Source organism: Quercus lobata, chromosome 9 (assembly GCF_001633185.2).
Source record: "Quercus lobata isolate SW786 chromosome 9, ValleyOak3.0 Primary Assembly, whole genome shotgun sequence".
NCBI lineage: Eukaryota > Viridiplantae > Streptophyta > Magnoliopsida > Fagales > Fagaceae > Quercus > Quercus lobata.
In genome coordinates, this window is record NC_044912.1 from 52,126,118 (window position 1) to 52,147,446 (window position 21,329).

Here is a 21,329-nt window from a genome sequence, read left to right on the forward strand (position 1 = left end):
AATTGTGCCATGTTCATCAAAGTAAGAAAACAACTGAGAAGGCAATTGAATTTTCCAAGGTTGGGGTTTAAAGTGAATAAGTGATGGTTCAATGGTAATATTATCCCGTGAGACTCAATGTCTGTGATTTGAACCCTAATCTCTCATTGCCTTACTCAGTGGCAGAGCCAAGATTTTGGTTTGGGTGAGGGCAAGATTAGAATAAATATTGAGCACAAATTATTTCTAAAAATGTTCATTAATAAAAGAAAAAAGATTATTTAATTTATTTAACAAAAAAATGATTTAATTAGAAAATATAATGTAAATATGTAAGTATAATTTATCCCTTTTAAGGATGGTAATTTGTGTTAAAAGGGTAGTGTAACTTGTGTTTGTGTTGTGTTGCGTCGAGGTAAGGATATTCAACCCTAATTAGATTCATTTAATAATTGTGTCAAAATTTTCTAACTCACATAATCCATTTATTAAGGGAATTAAATTTAATAAGGGTGTTGTGTAAATGTCCATTATACACCCTTCAATGATATTGTGCCCATCAAATTTTTAAAAAGAAGAGACTAGATGCTGCCACGCACGTTCACACTTCCACCCATTAAAACTCAAAGCAACCTTCTTCCTGTTACTTGTACTGTCTGTACACGTTGTCGGAGATAGAGGATCAGAGAAAAACGTCATCGTTTTTCCTCTCTTGGCTGAATTTTACGGTGTTTCTTTGGAATATTGGACAAGAATGTTGGGTTAATACCAAAACATCAAGATTCGACCTAGAACCACCATGTCCACAGCAGCTTCGGCGTCTTTTATAGGCTCCTATGTTGTTGGTGGAAGCTTTTCCTCCTGGCAGATCTCCAGCAACTTGTAGAGGAAGAAGTTCGGTTTGAGTTTTAATTTTCTAATAGTAGAAGTGTGATCGTGTGCGGCAGCATCTAATCGTCTGTTTGTAAAAATTGGATGTGGTACGATATTATTGGAGGGTGTAAAAGCGGACTTTCAAACTATATCCTTATCAAATTCGAACTCTTTAGAAAGTGGGTTGATGCAATAAAATTCATTTTAACTCATTTAATACACAATCTTAGAAAAATAAAACGAAACTAGAGTTTTTAAATTTCTTTGTTTTGGGTAAAAGGGTTAGAGTTTAAAGTTTCAACAAAGAATTTATCAATATAACTATTAAATTTCTTTATTTACATTTTTTTTTTGGTAGAATTCAAATTTATGTTAAATAAAAATGACACACACACACATATATGAACAAATTATTTTAGGTTGATTGTAAGTTAAGTAGATCAACTTGCAATTGGCCAATTTATTAATCGTTTTAAAGAGTGTCAACTTGTTTTGACATGAATCCATTTACATTAAATCCTACCGTACAAAAATAGTGTCATATTCAAACATTGCCACCCTTCTACTTATCTAAAATGAAAAATTTGCTATCCCCCTATTGAGGATTTAATTGAATAAAATAAATTGACCCTGATTTTTATTTTCAAAGAACACTCTTTTTATTATTATTATTATTATTAGGTTCCTCCTTCCAAAAATTATTGTATAAAAACCTGCCATACAGGTAAGAAATAGTTTTCTGATGGGTACCAAGTTTAAACCTGCCCTTTTTTGTCTAACTGTCCTAGGTAAACCCATGCTAGCCCAAAGAAAATGAGTAATTAATAGGTGCTTTCAAAACATAGTCACGCGGTTCATTTTCTATCACATTTATAGTGGATTTCACTAATTAATTTATGATGAGATCCACTATAAATATAAAGGAGGGAGCATCACGTCATCATATTTTGAGAATATTTAATAATTTTTCCAAAGAGAACACATAGCAATGGAGAAAGAAGTAACAAAAGTGGAGAAAAAGGAAATTAAATTACTTGTGGTCTATTTGTCTTTATTTTTTCTTAATTCAATTTAATTAAAATATGGGATTATATTTTATAAGAGACATAAGTGATATCCTCCTGATAGTTATCATATATAATAATAATAATAATAATAAGTTGTGCTTAGAAGTTGTAATTGTGTCAAGTAGCTACATGAAATTTTAGCAATTTTTTTGGAGATAAAACAACAATTTTTTTTTTTGTTGAATAAAATAGCAACTTAATTGTTAAAAACTTTTCCTCTAAATCTACTAAATCTAAGTCACATATCACAAAAATTACAGATATATTCTCCACTTCTTGCACTAAAAAAAAAAAAAAAAAAAAAAGACTTATCATCTATTCCAAAAAAAAAAAAAAAAAAATTGACTAAGCACGCTCTAAAGCTTTTAACTTTGGCAACTCGAAACGGCACAAAGGGCAGACATGATTTCTTGCGAGCCACTTAAGAATGCATTTTGTGTGGAAGATGTGAGAGCAAGGCATGGTTGTGACATTAGACCCTATCAAGAAATTCTCCAAACAAACCGCACATGTTGGTTCACTCACCAAGCCATCATCAGTATCCTTAAAAATCACCTCCTCGAGCAGCAAAAGTGAGTCCAAATGTATAGGCCTAGAACCCCTTCTAGCCTCCTCACGTAACATGCATCTAAACATGCCAAAATACCTTTGTGTTTGTTCTAACTTGTTTCTTCTCCATTCAAACTCACGGTGTGGTAAAGTTACCTCCTTTGTAATTAACAGCATCATCCCCATGACAACTTGTTTCTTATTATTATTATTCTTCACCAAGGATTGAGCAAAATCAAGTATGTGTTTGATCAAATCGTCAACATCATTCAATACTGTCCAAGGTACTGGCATTGATGATGAAGAGACTACTCCTTCACCTTGTTCTTGTTCTCTCCAGTGGAGCCTTTGTGACGAGATTTTCATGCCAGAAATCATTCTTGATATGATATTCCATGATGGGTTATTGCTACCTTCGGATGTTAACAGGTCGCATGGCAAGCTGATTGGGTCGAATGGCTGTTCGCTAGTATATGTCTGGTTCCTTGCAAATTCAGCATCCGATAACCAGGCTGTGATGACTTTGTAGTTTATATCGATATGGGATTCATTGCCCCTCGGGAGAGGAATAAGGGATGCACAGATATAGACATCGTGATCGTTATAAGGATTCGAATTCAGTGTTGTTGTAGACGCCATCTTCAAACTAAGAAATCAGAATGAAGTTGGTAAAAAGTTCAAAAGACTTTAAGAATCTGATGAGTAGCAAAGCAAGTCGTGTTTAATTTATATATGTTCTAATCCTATTTCTTTTCGGAATCCGTTTCCTATTATAATTTATATTTTTTCCGCTTTAATAACCATTAACCGACATAAAAAAAAAAGGTTAAAAAATAACTATTAATAACTAACCAATCATCTACTAGTTTATTCTTCTTTTTTTATTATTTTTTATTTTATAGAATTCTACTAGTATATCTTTGAGTGTTAGGAATCGGATTTTTGGGTGTCCTAAGGAGTTTGGGCATTAATAGTTTTTATTTTTTGGAGAATTCAAACTCAAAGGCCAAATTTATTAGAAAAAGATACCGAAAAAGACTACAAAAAAGTCACAAGTTACAAGATAAGCTATATCATCAAGTATGGAATGGATTCAATCCAAACCTCCAGCAATAGGGTTGTCTGATCCTTTTACATTAGAGAAGAAACAGAAATGTTAGCAGCTAGCAAAAGAGTATCATTCATAATATGACCGGCCATACTCAAGATGAGTAATTTCCCTGGATTGATGATTAATATTGATTTCCTTAGTTCAAAATTAGTTTATTATTATTATTTTTTAATTTTAGGTTTCAAATTTATTTGGTAAACCGAACTTCTTACCGTAAAATCTTGACAAAATACGTGATTACATATACCATGTGTCACACTAACTCCAACTCTCACTTATATATATATATATATATATATATATATATATATATATTTAAATTTAATTTAGTTTTCAAAAATTGTTGCAAATCGAGTGTGGGGGATTCGAATCTTGAACCTACTCATAAAAAGATCAAACAACACTCCTTTCCTTAGCTATAAAACTCTTGACAATAGATAAGTGATATTTAGTTTAAATTAATCACTATATATATATATATATATATATCCAAAATTCAACAGGGACTATCACGAAGTAGTACAGATGGTTCAATATCTTTCGTTTCACATTCTAATTATTTTTTAGCAACATTGCAGTTAGAAATGCATTATATAGAAAAAGCTCTTGCTCCCCCCTACTTGATGTAGGACACAATTTACTATTTAATTATTGTAATTTATTATTTTTGGTATTTTTTATGTAAAAAACGTTATTTTAGGTTTAGGTGATTTATTTCCTTGTTTTTAGGTGCATTTAATGCTTTTTAGGTTAAACTTTATTCCTGATATGGTTAGGTATCAATTGGGAGTTATTTTAGAATATATTTTATTGTCTGTCAAGTTTTATGGAGCCCTTAAATAGTCATCTAAATCTGTAAACGTTTTTCATATATATTATTGAATAAAAAAAAAAAAGGTGAGGCTTTGCTCTTCTTTTGGTTCTTCAAGAATTGTGAACTTATCAGGGATTCTTCCTTGTGGCGATCAAACTTTATACATTTGGTTCGTGATTCAATTATAATCATTGGGTCAAGGTGTTACTTATACCTTTGGTTTGTGTTTCACTTATAAATGTTGGGTTAGGGTTTTCTATCAAAATCTGAATTTTAGCTTTCTTGGGCAGGTATTTCAATATTTTTGTTGGGTCTCAAAGCGTGTCGATTGAGGTTCGCAACATATTCCAATATTTTTGTTGGGTCTCAAAGCGTTTCTATTGAGATTCGCATCACTACTCCCCCCTAGGCCATGGCCTAGGTCCCAAATAAGGAAATAAGTGTTTATTTATATATATATATATATATATATATATATATATAATAATGAGTTGTACATTACTTGGCAAAGTTCTTGTTCCCCACCCTAGGCCTTGGACTAGGGTCCCGAATGAGGAAATAAGTGTTTTTTTTTTTTTTAAATAAATAAATAAGCGAGTTGTAATTTTTTTTTCTCTCTTTTTAAGAGATTCCAAACAATTAAGTAATGTTTGAAATACTATATAATTTATTACATAGATTTTACAAATTGTTGTGTCACTAATCACATCCAGTGCACTTATGCCCCCTTTTTCTATTTCAGTGTTTTGGACAAATTCTAGCTTTTGAACTCTTCCAAACCATGTTGGATTTTCTTTTTAAAATGTTGAAGACCAAATTCATCATTTGACTAATTTTATTCTCATATCATATATAAAATTTTGTGTTGCTTAATTATATATATATATATATATATATATATTATATTGTGTGTAATCCCAAAACAATACATCAATAATGGAATATTTCCTTCCAATAATAAATTCGAAATGGCCTTCAATCAAATCATCCTGTAATTTAGCATTTTTTCAAATATATATATATATAGAATAATAGTAATCCAATCAAATCACCATTAAGTGAATAAAAAGTGCTAATTAGTTCTAATAAACATTAAATAATGAATGTTTGAATAAACTTTTTAATATTAATGTCAGTAAAGCCTATACAATAAATCTTATAGTATCCTTAATATCGCTCAAGTGAATTAGTCATATTAAACCTCAAGAATAATGAATTTTAAATATTAAAAAAATATAAAACAATAAAAAAAAAATTGATTGTTAATATACTAAATATTATTTAAGCAATAGTTAAATATTAATAAAAAATCAATTTAAAATTTTCGCCTTAGATCTTAAATTATATTGTGCAAACCCTGATTACAGAGTGAATCCAGATCACATTAGCAACTTTTAAATGCATTCTCGGGTATCCATCCATCCATCTATATCTACATCTAAACAGCAAACCCGACTCCCGTGATAGAAAAAAGTGGATGCAAGTAACGCTTAGTCCGTTTAACCCATTTTGGTCAAAATGGTGATAGCACCTTGGGCTTGGTGATATCACAGTCGAGTATTTGGTCTGTAGTACATCACATATCAAACTCTATTTTGAGTGGACTTTTTAAGAACTCTCTCTCTCTCTATCTCTCTCAGTGCAACGATTAAGTCCAAAAGACAGCTTCATAAAAAGCAGTAAATCATTACATTAGAACTTCTACCTCTGTTGCAAGCTAACAATTTCACATCGGTTTGACATCAATAATGCACTTGGTTAAGCAACTGTCAGCAATACAGGCAGTAAAAAGGGGGGGAAAAACGTTATGCAGACTTGAGCATTCAAAACAGGCCTGCTAACATGCAATTGTTGTACCGAAATAATCATACATGGAACACATCCGGAAAATAACTGGCTCCCCTCTCTTATGTCAGGCTCTGGATTCCAAAGCTAAAATTATCTTCTTTCTTGGACCCTGAAACCAAACCGAATTGAAACTTAGGAATTGATATTAAAAAAAAGAAAAGAAAAGCCACACTTCAGCCAATAGGAAAAGAACAAAATAAGAATAATAGTAATAACAACGTGTGATTGATCACCAACGAGCCTAACAGAACAAAAATGACGACATTCTTTTAGATTTTGAACTTTAAAATTGCCTGCAACAATTAGCATAAATACATAATACAACTATACAAAGGGGAAAGAATTTCACAAGAAGGCATTGTAATAACAAAAAGGTACCACCCATGGGTGAAATGATTGGATAAAGTAAGCTGTAATAATTTGGATAGACACGGCAAAAGATCATGGCTGCTGCATTAGCATGTGACTGATCAGACAAATAGATCTTTGTGTGTAGAAAATGGCAAAGGAAAATGACCAAAATGAAGAAGGGGATAAGAAGCATTGCCAGCTGCAACTTTAGTACTAGGCAGAGTTCGGTCAAATAATACATTCTATATTCTACTGAATCAATAATTTCTGATGACAAACCACATCATCAATATAGCTCAATCTGAAAGAATTATATCTGGGAAAGAATGCTAAATACGTCAAGTCAGAAAGACTTATCCAAACTGATACTTGGAGTCATTCTAAAAAACAAAACTAGCAGATGCTACAACACAACCCCAAGAAAATATTGAGAACCAAAAACCTCCCCCCTCACCACAGGGCGCCAAAAATTAGCTCCTATTCAAATGGAAAAGATCTACTGATCATCAGGGTAGGATCATTAGGTTGGAGAATGTGCCCTGCATAGGAGCCTCAACTGTCAAAAACTTGACAGTTGTATGAATGGCAACAACAAAAACCAAATCTTAGTTCCAAAAATTTCGGAGTCAACTATGGATCTTCAATAGACTAATCAAGGTCAACCACATGCATTCTTCTCAGCCATTTTATTCTATCCGAAATCATACTTTTTGTAACCTCTTTATTGACATGTCCTTTTCTACTACTTCTACCATAGTTATTTATTTAGGTCATCCTCTATCTTTTTTCATTACTTCAACTCAAATCAACTAACTCTACACTAGTGAATTAATCACTCCTGTACACATGACCAAATCATCTCATGTGACTCCCTCATCTTTTCATCAATAGAGGCCACTTCAATTTTAAAGTAAATTTCCTCAATTCAAATCCCATATTTCCTTGTATTTTCACTTATCCATCTTAATACACTCTAGATCAAGTCACGTAGTGTGCTATCCTGCACTACCTAACCCAGCTCAAATGTTTCTCCTCTCATCCCATCTGACCTGGAATTAGGATTGAAATAGATTTTTTTTTTAAAAGTGATCTTTCCTTATATTTCGACTTATCCATCTTAAGAAAAAAAAGAAAAAAGGCAATTGTAGGGGTACAAATTTTACTACCATGCAATTACAAACTGACAGTCATTTGAGAAATTGAGATAATATAAGTGTAATAAGTGATTACTACTGTCTTTACACCCCAAGTACCCAAATTCAGGGGACTCATTCTATACACAGCTTGACAACTCAACAGTCAACAGTCACCTCAATTTGTAACTTTTATAGTACCCTAAGCATCGCTCTTAAAAACGTTGTTGATCTCTGAAACAGCCCTCAAAGCATGCTGAGATTAACAATAAATCTGTCATATTTATGACAAGATGTTCAACTTCTAAAAACTTTTACTATGACGTTTGTTCAAATATTTTTTCTGCTTTTATCTTCTTTCTAAAATAGTTGACAGGAAAAAAGATGTTATTTTGTAAATTCATTACAACTACCAGCTTAGAGAAATGTGATTAATCATCTTTAGAATTTAGAACCAACCACTAACTAATATACCCTAGATATTACTGAAATTAGTACTGATAGTTCCACCTATAAATGAATTTAGTTCATGTGTATAGTTAAAATTATTTTAGAATTTACAGTTGTAATCAATGATTCAATATATGGTTTCTGCTCATGCAGAAAATTCATGCTTCCATAGGGACACAAGATGTGACATAACTCAGATAGTGGTCAACCCAGATCAACTCAGAAAAACTAAAGAACCTGACATCAAATCTGGTTTCTGTGAGAGAACAACTCAAAGTCCAGAGCAATGGGGGGTCAAACTGAAACCCTAAACCTAAGACAAAATAGAAGAAAACAAAGAAATCCAATTTGAAATTTTGTTCTCCGAATCTCCAATCTAAATTACAATGCTGGGATGGCACATAAAAATAGTGTTAGTACCCTAGGTCTACAAGTTACATATTTGAATCCACTTTACAAGAACCTTTATAAAGAATCAGTTGACTGGTGACAAAGGATAGATGGGTTTGCACTTCTAATGATTAGGATGATATGTTACTGCTGGAAAACAGTTTTGAAAACCAAGTGGTAAGGGACCTTAGGGATTTCAGCAGGAATAAAGACTTGGGTCTGGGTTAGTTCACCACGATCTTTTCACTTCCAAAATTATTACTTACAACATTACTTTTTTATTTTTTATTTTATTTATAGGTAGATAGCAGGGAAGCGGTGGGGTTCAAAATGGTAAATCCATTTTGCAGGTTGAAATTAGGTTTTATTTAGAATAATTTTGAAAAGTTGTTCTCAGTGTTGGTAAAAGTGTGAAGAGCACTAAAGCAAAGAGGCCCCTTGGAGCCTAGGCGCAAAGTGTGAAGCGCACGACTGATTGAAGTGAAGCGTACATTTTTTTAAAAATTTACAAAATTTAAAAATAATTATTAATGGGCAATACAACAATCAAATTATCATGTAAAATGAAATAAAACATTTTATACAATTCATATAACATTTATCTAATCCCAAATTTTGCAACTTTAATACAAAAATTGCAAGTCAAGTCATTTTTTATTTTTTGGATCAGCTAGTTATGACTACTTCCGTGTCATTTTCTTTCTTAAATCTCCATTGGCCATAATGCCCTATGACTAATTGCCAATCTTAGTTAATAATTTAATCAGTTAATAAGTCTATAGAGATGAATCAATATAAGTCTAAATGCTATGTTCAACAACTAATAAAGTAACGATAGAATTACCACAAATATATTATATCATACTTTTTTTTCATGAATTAGCTAAGAATTTCAGGACATAGCAGTATGGTAATTGGTACCAAGCAGATATTCAAAAGGGACAAAGAATAAAACAATAATAAGAAGCAAGGGTGGGTTACTATTTCCGGGAGAAAAAAACCAAGAAAAAAAAATAGAGAAGAACTAGGGGGTTGTGGGTTTCATCCTTTCAGGACAGTAAGTTACAATCAAAATATGTTTTTTGATAAGTTACACAAAAATATGCCAAATCAAAGGTTTATATCAATAATGTTAAGATCCTATAGTTTTAATTCCATATTGGTTTATTTTTTTGAAAAATATGAATAGCGCCAAAAAGCGCGCTTTGAGCTTTTTGAAAAAGTGCAAAAATGCGTGCCTAAAGCGTACTTCTTTGAATGCACCTCGCTTTAGAGGCAAAAAGCGCTAGAGCCTTGGGGCTTCACACTTTGCGCTTAAGTGCGCTTTTACCAACACTTGTTCTTCTTTGTCTTAAAAAAAGATGGTCAGGGGAGAAGTCAAAATTTAAGTACTCTTCCTAACATAGATATATGAGATGTGCCACAAATCCAACATTTTCTTCCTCTTCTTCTTTGTTTGGGTCATTGCTATGAGAAGTTCCACAAATCCAATGTTAAGACAAAAGAAATGCAACATTAAACTACATATGTTGGGGCAAAGTTTCATTGGGTTTACCATTGGTATGCCTAGAGCCTTGAGGTCATCATCAGTCATGTGTACTAGGGCAGTCATGTCAACCTCCACAAACCGAAAGGTAAAGTTAAGTCAAGCCTGAAAGTAGAGATATAAAGCAACAAATATAGTAGAGAATTTTGCAAAACACAAGAAGCAGGAAAAATCTTCATACTTCCTCTGCTTGAAAAGTAATAAGATACTTTTCGAGACCCAAAGAGTTCAAAAAGTCATCCACTGATGTACCAGCCTGCACAAAAAGAAGCAGGACTCAGAAACTATGTGGAACTGTAGTAATGTATTTGTATTGATGCATAGAAGGTCCACTAGAAGACTAATCGCTACTTTAATAGTGTAGGTTATATACATACATACATACATATATATATATATATATATATATATATATATATATAAATGAGCTCCTGGTACCAAGATTGATCAAGATACACCTCCACTTTACCCAGTTTAATCCCCAAAAATTACTTTCATGCAAAGAGGGTTGTTTTGGCTGATCAAGCTAAAGCAATAAAGATATGTGCACGGCATAATTATAATACAGACCATGTTTTTCAATTACTTTTTAAATTTTTGACCCACTAGCCACTTGGACGGTTGGACCAGGGGCTAACAATAAAGGGACTCCTGTTGCATAAGCATGATAGTAGCAGGATCACCAAATCTCTGAGATACCCCAGGGAAGTGCTAGCTAATGGGCTCCAACTCAAATAGCACCTCCTCCCCTCATAACAAGGTGGAGGGTGAGGTTGTGGATTCAAGATCAATTTCAAAGGGCTGTTTTCAACTTTACTGATACGACACACAACACAAGCATTTCATAAAAGTTTTCTCTCAACTTTAAGATTACAATAATTGAAGAATTGGAATTTTTAATAGCTATCATTACTCTACGGTAAAGTCTAGGAATTTTACTTAATAATGCAATCTCCTCCTGCTTTGGTCCACTACTGACTGATAGCAAAAGAATCAATCTTTTTTGATAAGTAATGAAATTTTATTGATATAAACAAATATAACAGACCATGAGGACTGACTATGCAAAACAGATACCCAATCCAAAAAGTTCTAAAGAAAAATAATTTGAGTTCAGCCATAGTTTTCTCTATATTTTTAAAGCTCTGGTTATTTCTCTCCCTCCACAAGCACCATATCAAGCAATGAGAGGCCCAAAACCCAAAATGTCCTTGCCAACAAGCTAGCAACTCGACAACAGTCTTTGGCATCATCTAACAAATTCTAAAAAACCCAACACCTCAGACCATAAGTCTGTAACAATAGAGCAGTTTAGTAATAGGTGATCTACTGATTCACCTTTGCGTTTGCACATATAACACCAATACGAAATCCAAACATTCTTTCTCCGTGAATTATCAATCATCAAATTTTCCCCAAGGAAATGATTGATCACTATTGCAAAGCAGAACCTGATAGTACCCACTAACTTTAAATCCCTTTTTCATATCTGATTTCCAGCACAGTTTACCTCTGAAGTAGGGATTTTGTAGGGACTTCTTCCAATTGTTCTTGAAGAATGATGGAGCATTCTCTTCACTTAGTTTATTAGCAAAAATGATTGCAATGCAAGGTAGGTTTAAAAGGTGGAACCATCCTCATCATTTTGCTTTGGCAATAAGGGTTTTATTTCTCTTCTCTAACTAATAAACAGACCAGACCAATTACACGTCTAAAGTGTAACTAGGAAAACAAACACTGAAACCAATACAATATCTTCTTCAGTTCTCCATGTTTTATTTCTCACTATAAAGTGCAGCTTTTTTTTTGGTCTGTGGATAAAGTTATTTTTATACCCACCCTAATACTTTCCAAATCCTTAGTCCACCCCTATTTCTTGAGAACAAAAACTATATTCTGGTTCTAATTTTTTTTACCTGATAATGCATACATGTATTATTTTAAAAATGCATAACAATGCCCTACCATATAATGATAAGAAACTATACTAAAAGAATAATATATATATATATATATATATATAATAGAACTAAAAAAACTCCCACCTAAACATGCACAAAAACTAAACTAATATATTAATCTAGCAAGTAGTTCTGAACAGCACAGTGAGCGAAAAAAAAAAGAAAAAGATTCGTGCCTTTTTTCTAGGAGCAGGGTTGGTGCCCTTTTTGAGCTCTGGTGCAGGGACCTCAGCTACGCTTTTCCTAGTAGGCCTCTGAGCCTCCAGCTTTCGCTTTGGGGGATCAACGTTCATTGGTTGTGTATCATTCAGGCCAGTTAACTTATCACGTAGATCCCTAACACCTGAAAGAGACCCTCTTTGAGATGCTTGTCCAAGACTTTTCTTTTGAAGCTTTAAACGGAGATCTCGAGCCCCAACCTTGTTGTCTTCATAAGCCATAAAAAACACATAAAGAAGGTTAGTGATATGATGCCCACAAAAGAGAGCAGGCTCTAGTTGCATTATCAGAAAGAATGCATACTTGAAATTTGAGGTTCATCTTCATTATAAAGATCATGTTCCCACTTGTCATCTTGCCTTTGCCTGAAAAAGAGATTTCATTGACACAATTATTTTTAATAATATTGTTGGCCTCAATAATTTAGAACTTGACCAATTAAGACAAAAAAGAAAAAAAGGAGAGAGATGGAATGGGAATATTATCTATAATAATAATAATAGCCACTTGATGAACCAGAAAGCAAAGTTGACACTACAATCCAACAGATAACTCATAGACTCCAAAATTCAAACCAGAAATTGATAAAAACAAGGGCATCCAGCAGCGTGTTAGACAAATCCTAGAGAGTGTATGCACAATGGTCCTCTAAACTCTAGCAACACCTACAATACAATGTTTGATTAAGACTTAAGAGTATCCAACAAAGGTAGGTATGCAATACCAAAGGAAAATTTTCTAATAAGCTTCAAACTGTTATTGCAGGATGATGTGGAATGTAACTGGCAGCCCCTTTGAAGGCTTATAACAGGCAAGAGAAAGCTGCTTCTAGTGCTCAATAATTAATTTGGGAAGTTTCTGATAAAGAAGATCTTTCATCGAGTCTTATCTATTGTTTATTTTTGTTGGATAAGCTTTAATTTAGTTATAGTATTACAAGGACAATTTGGTGATTTCCAATTTTTTGGAAAAGTATTCCTTGATGGTACCAAAGGCCCATGAGTCTTATTGATAAGAGAAGTTAAATATTTTTTCTTTGTTATTAGTAATCTTAGTCTTTCTAAAAAAGACATTAAGGGTTCAAATTGACCCCCCCCCAACCAATTATCAAATTATCAAAAAAGTAATCCTAGACTTTCTAAGAATAGGTTATTTAGGAGTCTTACTACTTCTAGAAAAGGATATAGCCATTGCCCATTGAAAAGCTTTATTGTAGGCAATAACATTCATGGTGAGTTGGGTCTAATAAAATTCCAATAGCTTATTTTAAGCTTTGAGGGTGGTGCTTGCCTGTGTGTGATAGCTTAGGAGGAAAACCTAGATGAGATTACTAAGCAGTTATCTTTCTGTTTTCTCATTCTATTCACCGTTTTAATACCAAGTCGCTATGAAACATATTCAAGATCCAAACTTCTATTCACCTAAACCTACCTACTCTTAAACATCAAACCCTAATCAAAAACCATTAAAGATCTCATTAAGAAATCTAATTAGTGTTGAATTCCTAAAGATCAAACATCACACGATTGCAAGTTTGCAACCCACCATCTAGATTACTCAGAGTAGAGCCGTATGCTTTATGGATGTGCATCAAGGCAATGTTAAGCCTTTGCCCGGATTTCCTCTCAACAATTCAACTGTGGAAACAACAGCAGTGAAGCACAAGATCTCTATCTGTGTGTGTGTGCACGTGCACGGATCAAAAAGATACAGATATCAAAATATCTCCGAACAAGGGATTAATAAACTTAATGAAATTACTTCATTAAGAATTAACAGTTTCCAAATTTCCCACAAAGTTGCAACTTTGAGACTACAAAACTCAAATTAACTTCTTTGATGGCACTATTTCCATAAACCCAACGCATAAAAGCATCATTAACAACATCATGAGAGTCCATCACAGCCAGTGTTCAAAGTCTTACTAGAAATCAAAATTCTCAATCAATTATCACCAAATTAAAAATTAAATATATATATATATACATATACTCAATCAAATTGCTCTGAAACTTTCCCATATAAAATATAAACCCAGAACAAGCTAAGCCTCCAATCACAAACACAGCTAAATCAAACTATAGAAAAAAAACCAAAATAGAAGCAAAAATTAAAAACCGGCAAAACAAACCGTGCGAAGAAAGATGAAATTGTGGGGGGCAAAAGCGAACCTCTTGCCGGTGAATTGTCGGCGGCGAGTGTCAGCAATGGAAGTCCCATTGAGTCGATCCTTTATTGACCTCTTGGACTCTGCCTCCACTCGATCAGCATACATCTTATTAGCGCTTCTTTAATTTAATAAATACAACGAAGAAGAAAAGAAAAAAAGAAAACCTAACCCTAACCCTAATTGGAGTTGATGAAGATGAAGAAAAGAATTGGAGTGAAGGATTTGAAGTTGCGGAGAAGAGAGATCAAAAACCCTAAAAAATAAATATTCTTTTGGGTTTGGGAATTAAAGTAACGGAGAGAGAGAGAGAGAGAGAGTTTTGGTTTTGGATTTTGAATTCTCGAGAGATAAAAGGATTTGAAAGTCGGTGGAAAGCTTTTGTATTGGGGGAAGAATTGTGAAGCGCAAGGAGAGGGAGGGAGGGAGTGAGGCAAAGGGACTTTCACTGCGATTATAGTGTGTACTAATTTTGTGACTTTTGGGTCCAAGATGCCTTTCAAGCACTTGAAACGCAGTGTTTTTGTTTTTTGCTTGTTTTTCTTTGGTAAATAAAAAAAAAAAGAGTAAATTACAAATCACATTCCTAAAGTATGGGGTGATTGAATTTTACATCATAAAGTTTTGAAATTTGGATTTTATCTCCTGAAATTTGGTGATATTTGGATTTTACACCCTAACATTTTAGAATTTGAATTTTACCCCCTATATTTTAGAAGTGTTTGAATTTTACTCCCTAAAGTTCTGGAGTGTTTAGATTTTACATTTTAAAGTTTTAGAATTTGAAAGTGTAAAATCCATACGACCTAAACTTTAGGAGATAAAATTCAAGTTCTAAAACGTTTGGATGTAAAATTCAAACACTCCAAACTTCAGGGTGTAAAATTCAATCACCCCTAAATTTTAGAGGTGTAATTTGCAATTTACCCAAATATATATATATACACACAATTACACTTTTTTAAGTTTGGTAAATTATTATGGGGTTATATTCCCCTTCCATGAGATTAGAAATGACATTTTACCTTAAACTTGAAGGGAAAAAACATTTTCTAGATGATATTTAATTGACCAGATTTTGTGAAATTAATATTAAAAATGTTGTGTGCTAACTTGCCAAGTTTCCAAATTATCTTATTTTATAGTTAGAATTGATTTTTTTTAATTTGTAATTAAAGTGTATTTTAAAATATTAAGTGTGATTTTATTAATTAATTTTTTTTCAACATGTTGTGGAGAGATTTTTTGTTGCAAGTGTTTTGGTGTTTGATAAATTTTGCATTTTTATTTAAAAATATTGTAAAGAGATTATTATAAAAATTTAGAAGGAGAGTGTTAGAGGGGAGGGAAAAATGAGTGTTAATTTCTTCATACCTCAAGGAAAGAGAGTATGTTTACCCTTCAAGTTTAGGTTGGAGTATTATTTTTCTCAAACCTTAAGGGAGGAGAGTGTAATTACCCCAATTATTATTTTAGTTCCCTAAGTTTAATTTTTGTCATTTTAGTCTACTCAATTTGATAATGTTATCATTTTAATCCTTTGAGTCTGTTTGGTTAGGCAATTTGAGAGTCTAAAAGCACATTACACCATTTTGAGGGGAAAGTCCTAGGATCCCATCACTTGTGGTGAATTAGATGGTCCATCAGTTGATGAGGTTTGAACTAAACGACCACATGGGTGACCACCTTCATGACTTGATTAGCCAGTGGGTTTTTTGAGAAAGGGAAACCTTTAAACTAGAGTTTTTCTTAAGGTACCTCGTAAAATTGGACTCAAAATTTATTATCTCTCCAAATTCGAAGGAAAATATGGGTATGCATGAAGATTTTTGGACTCGTGATAAAGATGGGTCAACTTGACCCGCTAAATGCCGAGTCAAAATGGGTCAATTTGTGGATCTTATTAGTTGACCCTTTTTATCCAAATGGATTTTTTTTTTCCTATGATTTTTTAAATCAATTTTTGGCTTCTAGCACTATTTTAATGTGTTTCAAATGCTTTTTTTTTTTTTTTAATTTCATTTTCTCTCTCTAATAATTCAATTATTATAATAAGCGAGAGAAGGGGTTTAGAATCTTAGTTCTCCTTATAAAGGATACTGGCCAATATCATTGAGCTATAAGGCTCTTGGCTTATTTCTTTTTCTATTTTTAGTTTTTTTTTCCTTGAGGCACTCAAAAATTATTTCTTCACAAGGTCGAGAATTTAAGGTTTTAGTTTAGAGAACCATGAACTATGTGAACTACATATATAAATAATAGAGGACAATACATTTTATACATTCATCATCAACCTATAGAAATCATCCATTTGATCTCCATGCAATTGCAAGCACTTATTGAGGCCTCCCTCGCCTTTTGGCCCTGGCAACAGCATGACCAAGCCAGGCTTAACCACAATTGGAGTGGCACATTTTACTCTTCCCCATGCAAACACTTCCTCTTCTAGCCCCAATCCCAACCATGACACCAATGAGAAGCTATTTTCCGTACAGGGCACTCCTCTGTTCACCTCCAACCAATCTATCCCAGACCTCACATACTCATCATCAAGTCTCTCCACCCCTTCTTGCACTTTTCTCACAAGGAACCAGTCATCTTCCTCCCCAAGCTCCCTCACACTTGCTCTTGCAAATCCAGGAATCAATGCATTGCATTCCCTGCAAGCCCACATGGTGCTTGTGGCACAGTTCTTTTGCAAGCATCCATCGGAAACAACATGGTGAAAATCCTTTCCTCTTGCATCTGTACTGCAATGCTCATTGCCTTCCATATCTTTGCTGCCACAACATGAAATGTGGTGCAATTCTTCAGTTTTCCGCCCCCGAGGGCCGCCTTCTTTAAGTAGCTTATGCGTTCCGGAGACAAATAGACCATATGGGTCTGATTATGTGATGTGGTGGGTTGATTTGTGACAATGCCACTCAAACCTCGTACAGTGAATAAATTATGATCTGTCTCAGTAGTTTTTGAGTACTCAATAGTGTGTGGGTGACTAAATATTTGGTGGGTTTCGAGCTCTAAGAATTGTCCGGTTTGAATTAGGCAACAACAACCAGATTATCACCGCGAGTTAAAGCAGCCCAATTTGCCTCAAAACCTCTGACTGCCAACCCATCTGTGTAAACTGTCACAACAAACTAACTGCCAAATTTATTGAGCAAAAACTAACTGTAAAATTGATTTGCTTCAATTACATGGTTTACATTTTTTTTTTTCAATTTAAGTTTGGCATTACGCCTTTAAAAGAATAGGAAGAGGAATTTAACAGTTTTTTTTTTTTTTTTGAGAAATAATTTAACAGTTCATTAAATAAAAAAAAAAATTACGGAATAAATTGATCCTATTTTCTTCAGTTAGATGGACTTTTAAAATTAAAAATTAACATAAAAGAAAGAAATATATAGATTGATTATTATGTCCTTGCTTTTTATTAGTTGTGAATAAATGTAATTTTTTTGCCAATTTTGGGGGGCATACCATAACGAAACTCCCATAAGATTATACCTCCTTTAGGAAACCTTAAAAAGTGACCCACATTTAAGTGATAGTTGAAAAACTCATGTCTTAAAATTTCTATTTGTGAAAGTTACACATTATGGTGTAACATTCTATTAGTAACTCTCAATTGATGATAATAATTTGAAGACACTTTGAAAATAGCTTCTATTATGAGTAAACACCATACAAGTACAATTGTTTAATCTCCTTGATGGAATAAGAGTTACGGGATAAACCTTAAACTAAAAGGGTCCCTAGTCTAGCTTATGTATAGCATGTGTCTCCATAAAAAAGGTCATATGTGTTGAAAAAGTCATATAGACTAGAAGAACTCTTTCATCTATACATTTATCTTAAATAATCAGTTCTTTTTAAAACACTTGAACAACTATAACCGAAGGTATGTTTGTTTTCTTCCTCTGCTCTAGATTTTATAAAGTTTATGGTATTTATGAAATTAGATCATAAAGAAAAAATATATATTTAAAGTGTGCTTCAGATTTCTTGCACTTATCTTATTTTGAAATATCATTTTATAGTTTGTTTTAATTTCCTGTCATGATCAACATGAGGCTTTGTTGATCTTTATGATGCTAGTTGAAGTAGTAAATATAAAAATGACTTGGGAGTGGCCATAGCATCTTAAGCCATGATGATAATCACATCAAGAAATTTTTATGAGACTTCATTAGGAATGAAGGCATCTAAGTAGCAATTATATCATGAAAATAATGATTTCGCCCCATAGGAAGGTTATGTTTGTGCTTTGATTGGAATAAGGTGGTGAATTGGACATTAAGAAAAGATTTTTCCTAGACCCATAGGTATAGAAAACCTAGAGTAAAGGAAGAAAACAACTGTATCTCTAACCATAGTTGTTCAAGTGTTTTAGAGATAACTAATTATTTAAGAAAATGTATAAATAAAAGAGTTTTAGTATATGACATTTTCCACACATATGACCTTTTGATGGAGGTACAAGCTACATATATGCTAGACTAGGGACCTTTGTAGTTTAAGATTTATTTCATAACTCTCATTCCATCAATGAGTTTAACTAATTGTAACTCCATGATGTTTACTCATGGTAGGAGTTATTCCAATGTGTCTTCAAAGTATTATCACAACTAATAGAATGTTACATCATAACATGTAACTTTCACAACTAGAAAATTTAAGACTTGAGTTTTTCATCTATCACTTAAATATGAGACAAATAAAGTCTCCTAAAGGAAGTATAATCTTATGAGAGTTTCATTATGCTATGGCGCCACCAAAAATTGGCGCAAAAAAAAACATTTATTAACAACTAATAAAAAGCAAGGACATAATAATCAATCTATATGTTTCTTTCTTTTATATTATTTTTATTTTTATTTTAAACGTCCATCTAACTGAAAGAAAATAGGTCTCATTTATTTACTTTTTAATCTCCATTTCATTTAAAAACTTCTAACCGCATTAAGGATATGGAGAAATTAAGATTATTTCCTGCATATTTCAAAACTTCTACGTTTCACGTTTTCTGCGTTTTTTTTTTTATTTTTTTTTTTATTCTCCCCAGCAGCAATTGTTGACCCGGTCCTCTGTGAACAGTGCACTTATGCACTGTTCACGGGTCCCACATACTCCACTTTTTATCAACTTTTTCATTAAAAATGGGTCCCACAGCACTATTCACACATTTAAAAATTATTTTACTACAGTATTTTCAGTTTTAAGTTTTCAGTTTCAGCAAAATAAGTTCTATCCAAACAGACCCTAAGTCTAGCCACTCTCCAGCGGACAATAAATTTATTAAAAAAAAAAAAAAAAAAAAACAAAACCACAATTAGGCTTATGTTATAAATAGCCATAAGCTAATTGACTGATTTTTTTTAACAGATTCAACTTTAAATTTAAGTGGCAAATTATTACTTTGATTTTTTGAATCCATTTGAGAACAACTTTTTTTGGTAGCTTATTCGCATAATGTGTAACAAAAAAAAAATTGACTTATTTTTAAAAAGCTAAAAGTTATATATTTTAAAAATAGAGATAAAACAAAAACTAGTATGAGACCTACAAATAGTGAATAATTTAAGCAAAAAGTTAACTTTTAATTACCAAACTCACATGTAACGAGAGGTAAGTGCTAATTTGGTAACGGGTTATCAAAAAAACTTTTTTAAAATACTACTACTTTTTATAAACTTCATTTATTTTAGATACATCTTTTTCAAGAATTTCATTTAAAAAAAATATGATATTCTGATTCATATAAAAAATAAATTATACGAAATCCGTATTATATTATTTTAGCCTGATTTATCTTATAATACTAAAAAATTTATTTACTAATAAATTTAACTGTATAGTACTAAATACTAATAAGTAATAACTGAAGGGAAAATAACCTGTATAGACAAAAAGGGATTGTCCTTCCAAGTCCCTTTCTTCATCACCCTCTTCATCCAACAATGCAACCAACTGCCTGAACTCCAGCTTGGGAGAAGAGAGGTCACCTAGTTCACTCAACCTGGTGTTAGTTATTGCTGCAACAACCACAACACCAGCACCATTACAATCAATTTCAAAGCGATTATCTTCTTCCGAACATGGCACTAGCCTACCAGCTAAAAAATCATAATGGCACTAGCATTTTGGAAAGGGCACTGCATAAGCTATGATAAGCTTCAAAGTATGTCATTTCATTTGTTGGGAACTTGGGGGGTCGAAAAAGGACACGGATTCTTGGTACAGAACAAGGGAAAGGTATATGTTTGATAAGAAAATTTGTCTACGTTCTGTAGGTTTTTCGGGTGCAATTACAACTTTCTCAAGTGACTTCATATTCTCCATTCTATATATATATGAGCCACCCCTATGGGTGCTTCTTTTGGCTCTGGTGCACAACACAATGGAACTGTGGCCAATATAAAAGAATTGTATAAAATGTGGGAAGAAAAAATTACATCGGAAATGTCTTGAACAAAACTAGAATGACTATTTATAGGAGCAAGAGTTTGCATGAGACATCTCTTAAACGAGAAAGCGTCAACACGGTTACTAAATTATACTAATTCAAGACCATTGTGCTTTTTTGACTACTATTGAAAGTGGTTGCTGTTTTTTCAAAACTAATTAATGTTCAATAGAAGGTTAAAGTTAAGAATGTAAATAAATTATATTAAATTACGAGTTACGTTAATTGTTGATTAATTTAATTAATTTAAAACTATGATAATTTTAAAGCTAAATTACTTTTTTTTTTAAATACAAGATAATACAAGGTATAATTTAAGTGTATATGTATATAAAACTCTCTTCTAGAGACCAAGATTTTCAGACCCGAACCGTTCATTGAACCGTAAAAGGGACAGGTTTAAGG

General features: G+C 32.7%; 1 protein-coding gene and 1 pseudogene across 1 annotated transcript; both read right to left on the reverse strand.

The window, feature by feature from the left end:
- Positions 1-6,015: 6,015 nt before the first annotated feature.
- LOC115961058 (ankyrin repeat and SAM domain-containing protein 6-like) lies at positions 6,016-14,935 on the reverse strand. The gene is made up of 6 exons (XM_031080106.1): positions 14,463-14,935; positions 12,595-12,656; positions 12,249-12,499; positions 10,293-10,367; positions 10,121-10,183; positions 6,016-6,350 (listed from the first exon to the last, which is right to left on the reverse strand). The coding sequence occupies exons 1-6, from the start codon at positions 14,564-14,566 to the stop codon at positions 6,306-6,308; spliced, it is 600 nt and encodes a 199-aa protein (XP_030935966.1). The 5' UTR covers positions 14,567-14,935; the 3' UTR covers positions 6,016-6,305.
- A 1,798-nt stretch (positions 14,936-16,733) lies between these two features.
- On the reverse strand, positions 16,734-20,800 carry LOC115961989 (annotated as a pseudogene).
- Positions 20,801-21,329: the final 529 nt, after the last annotated feature.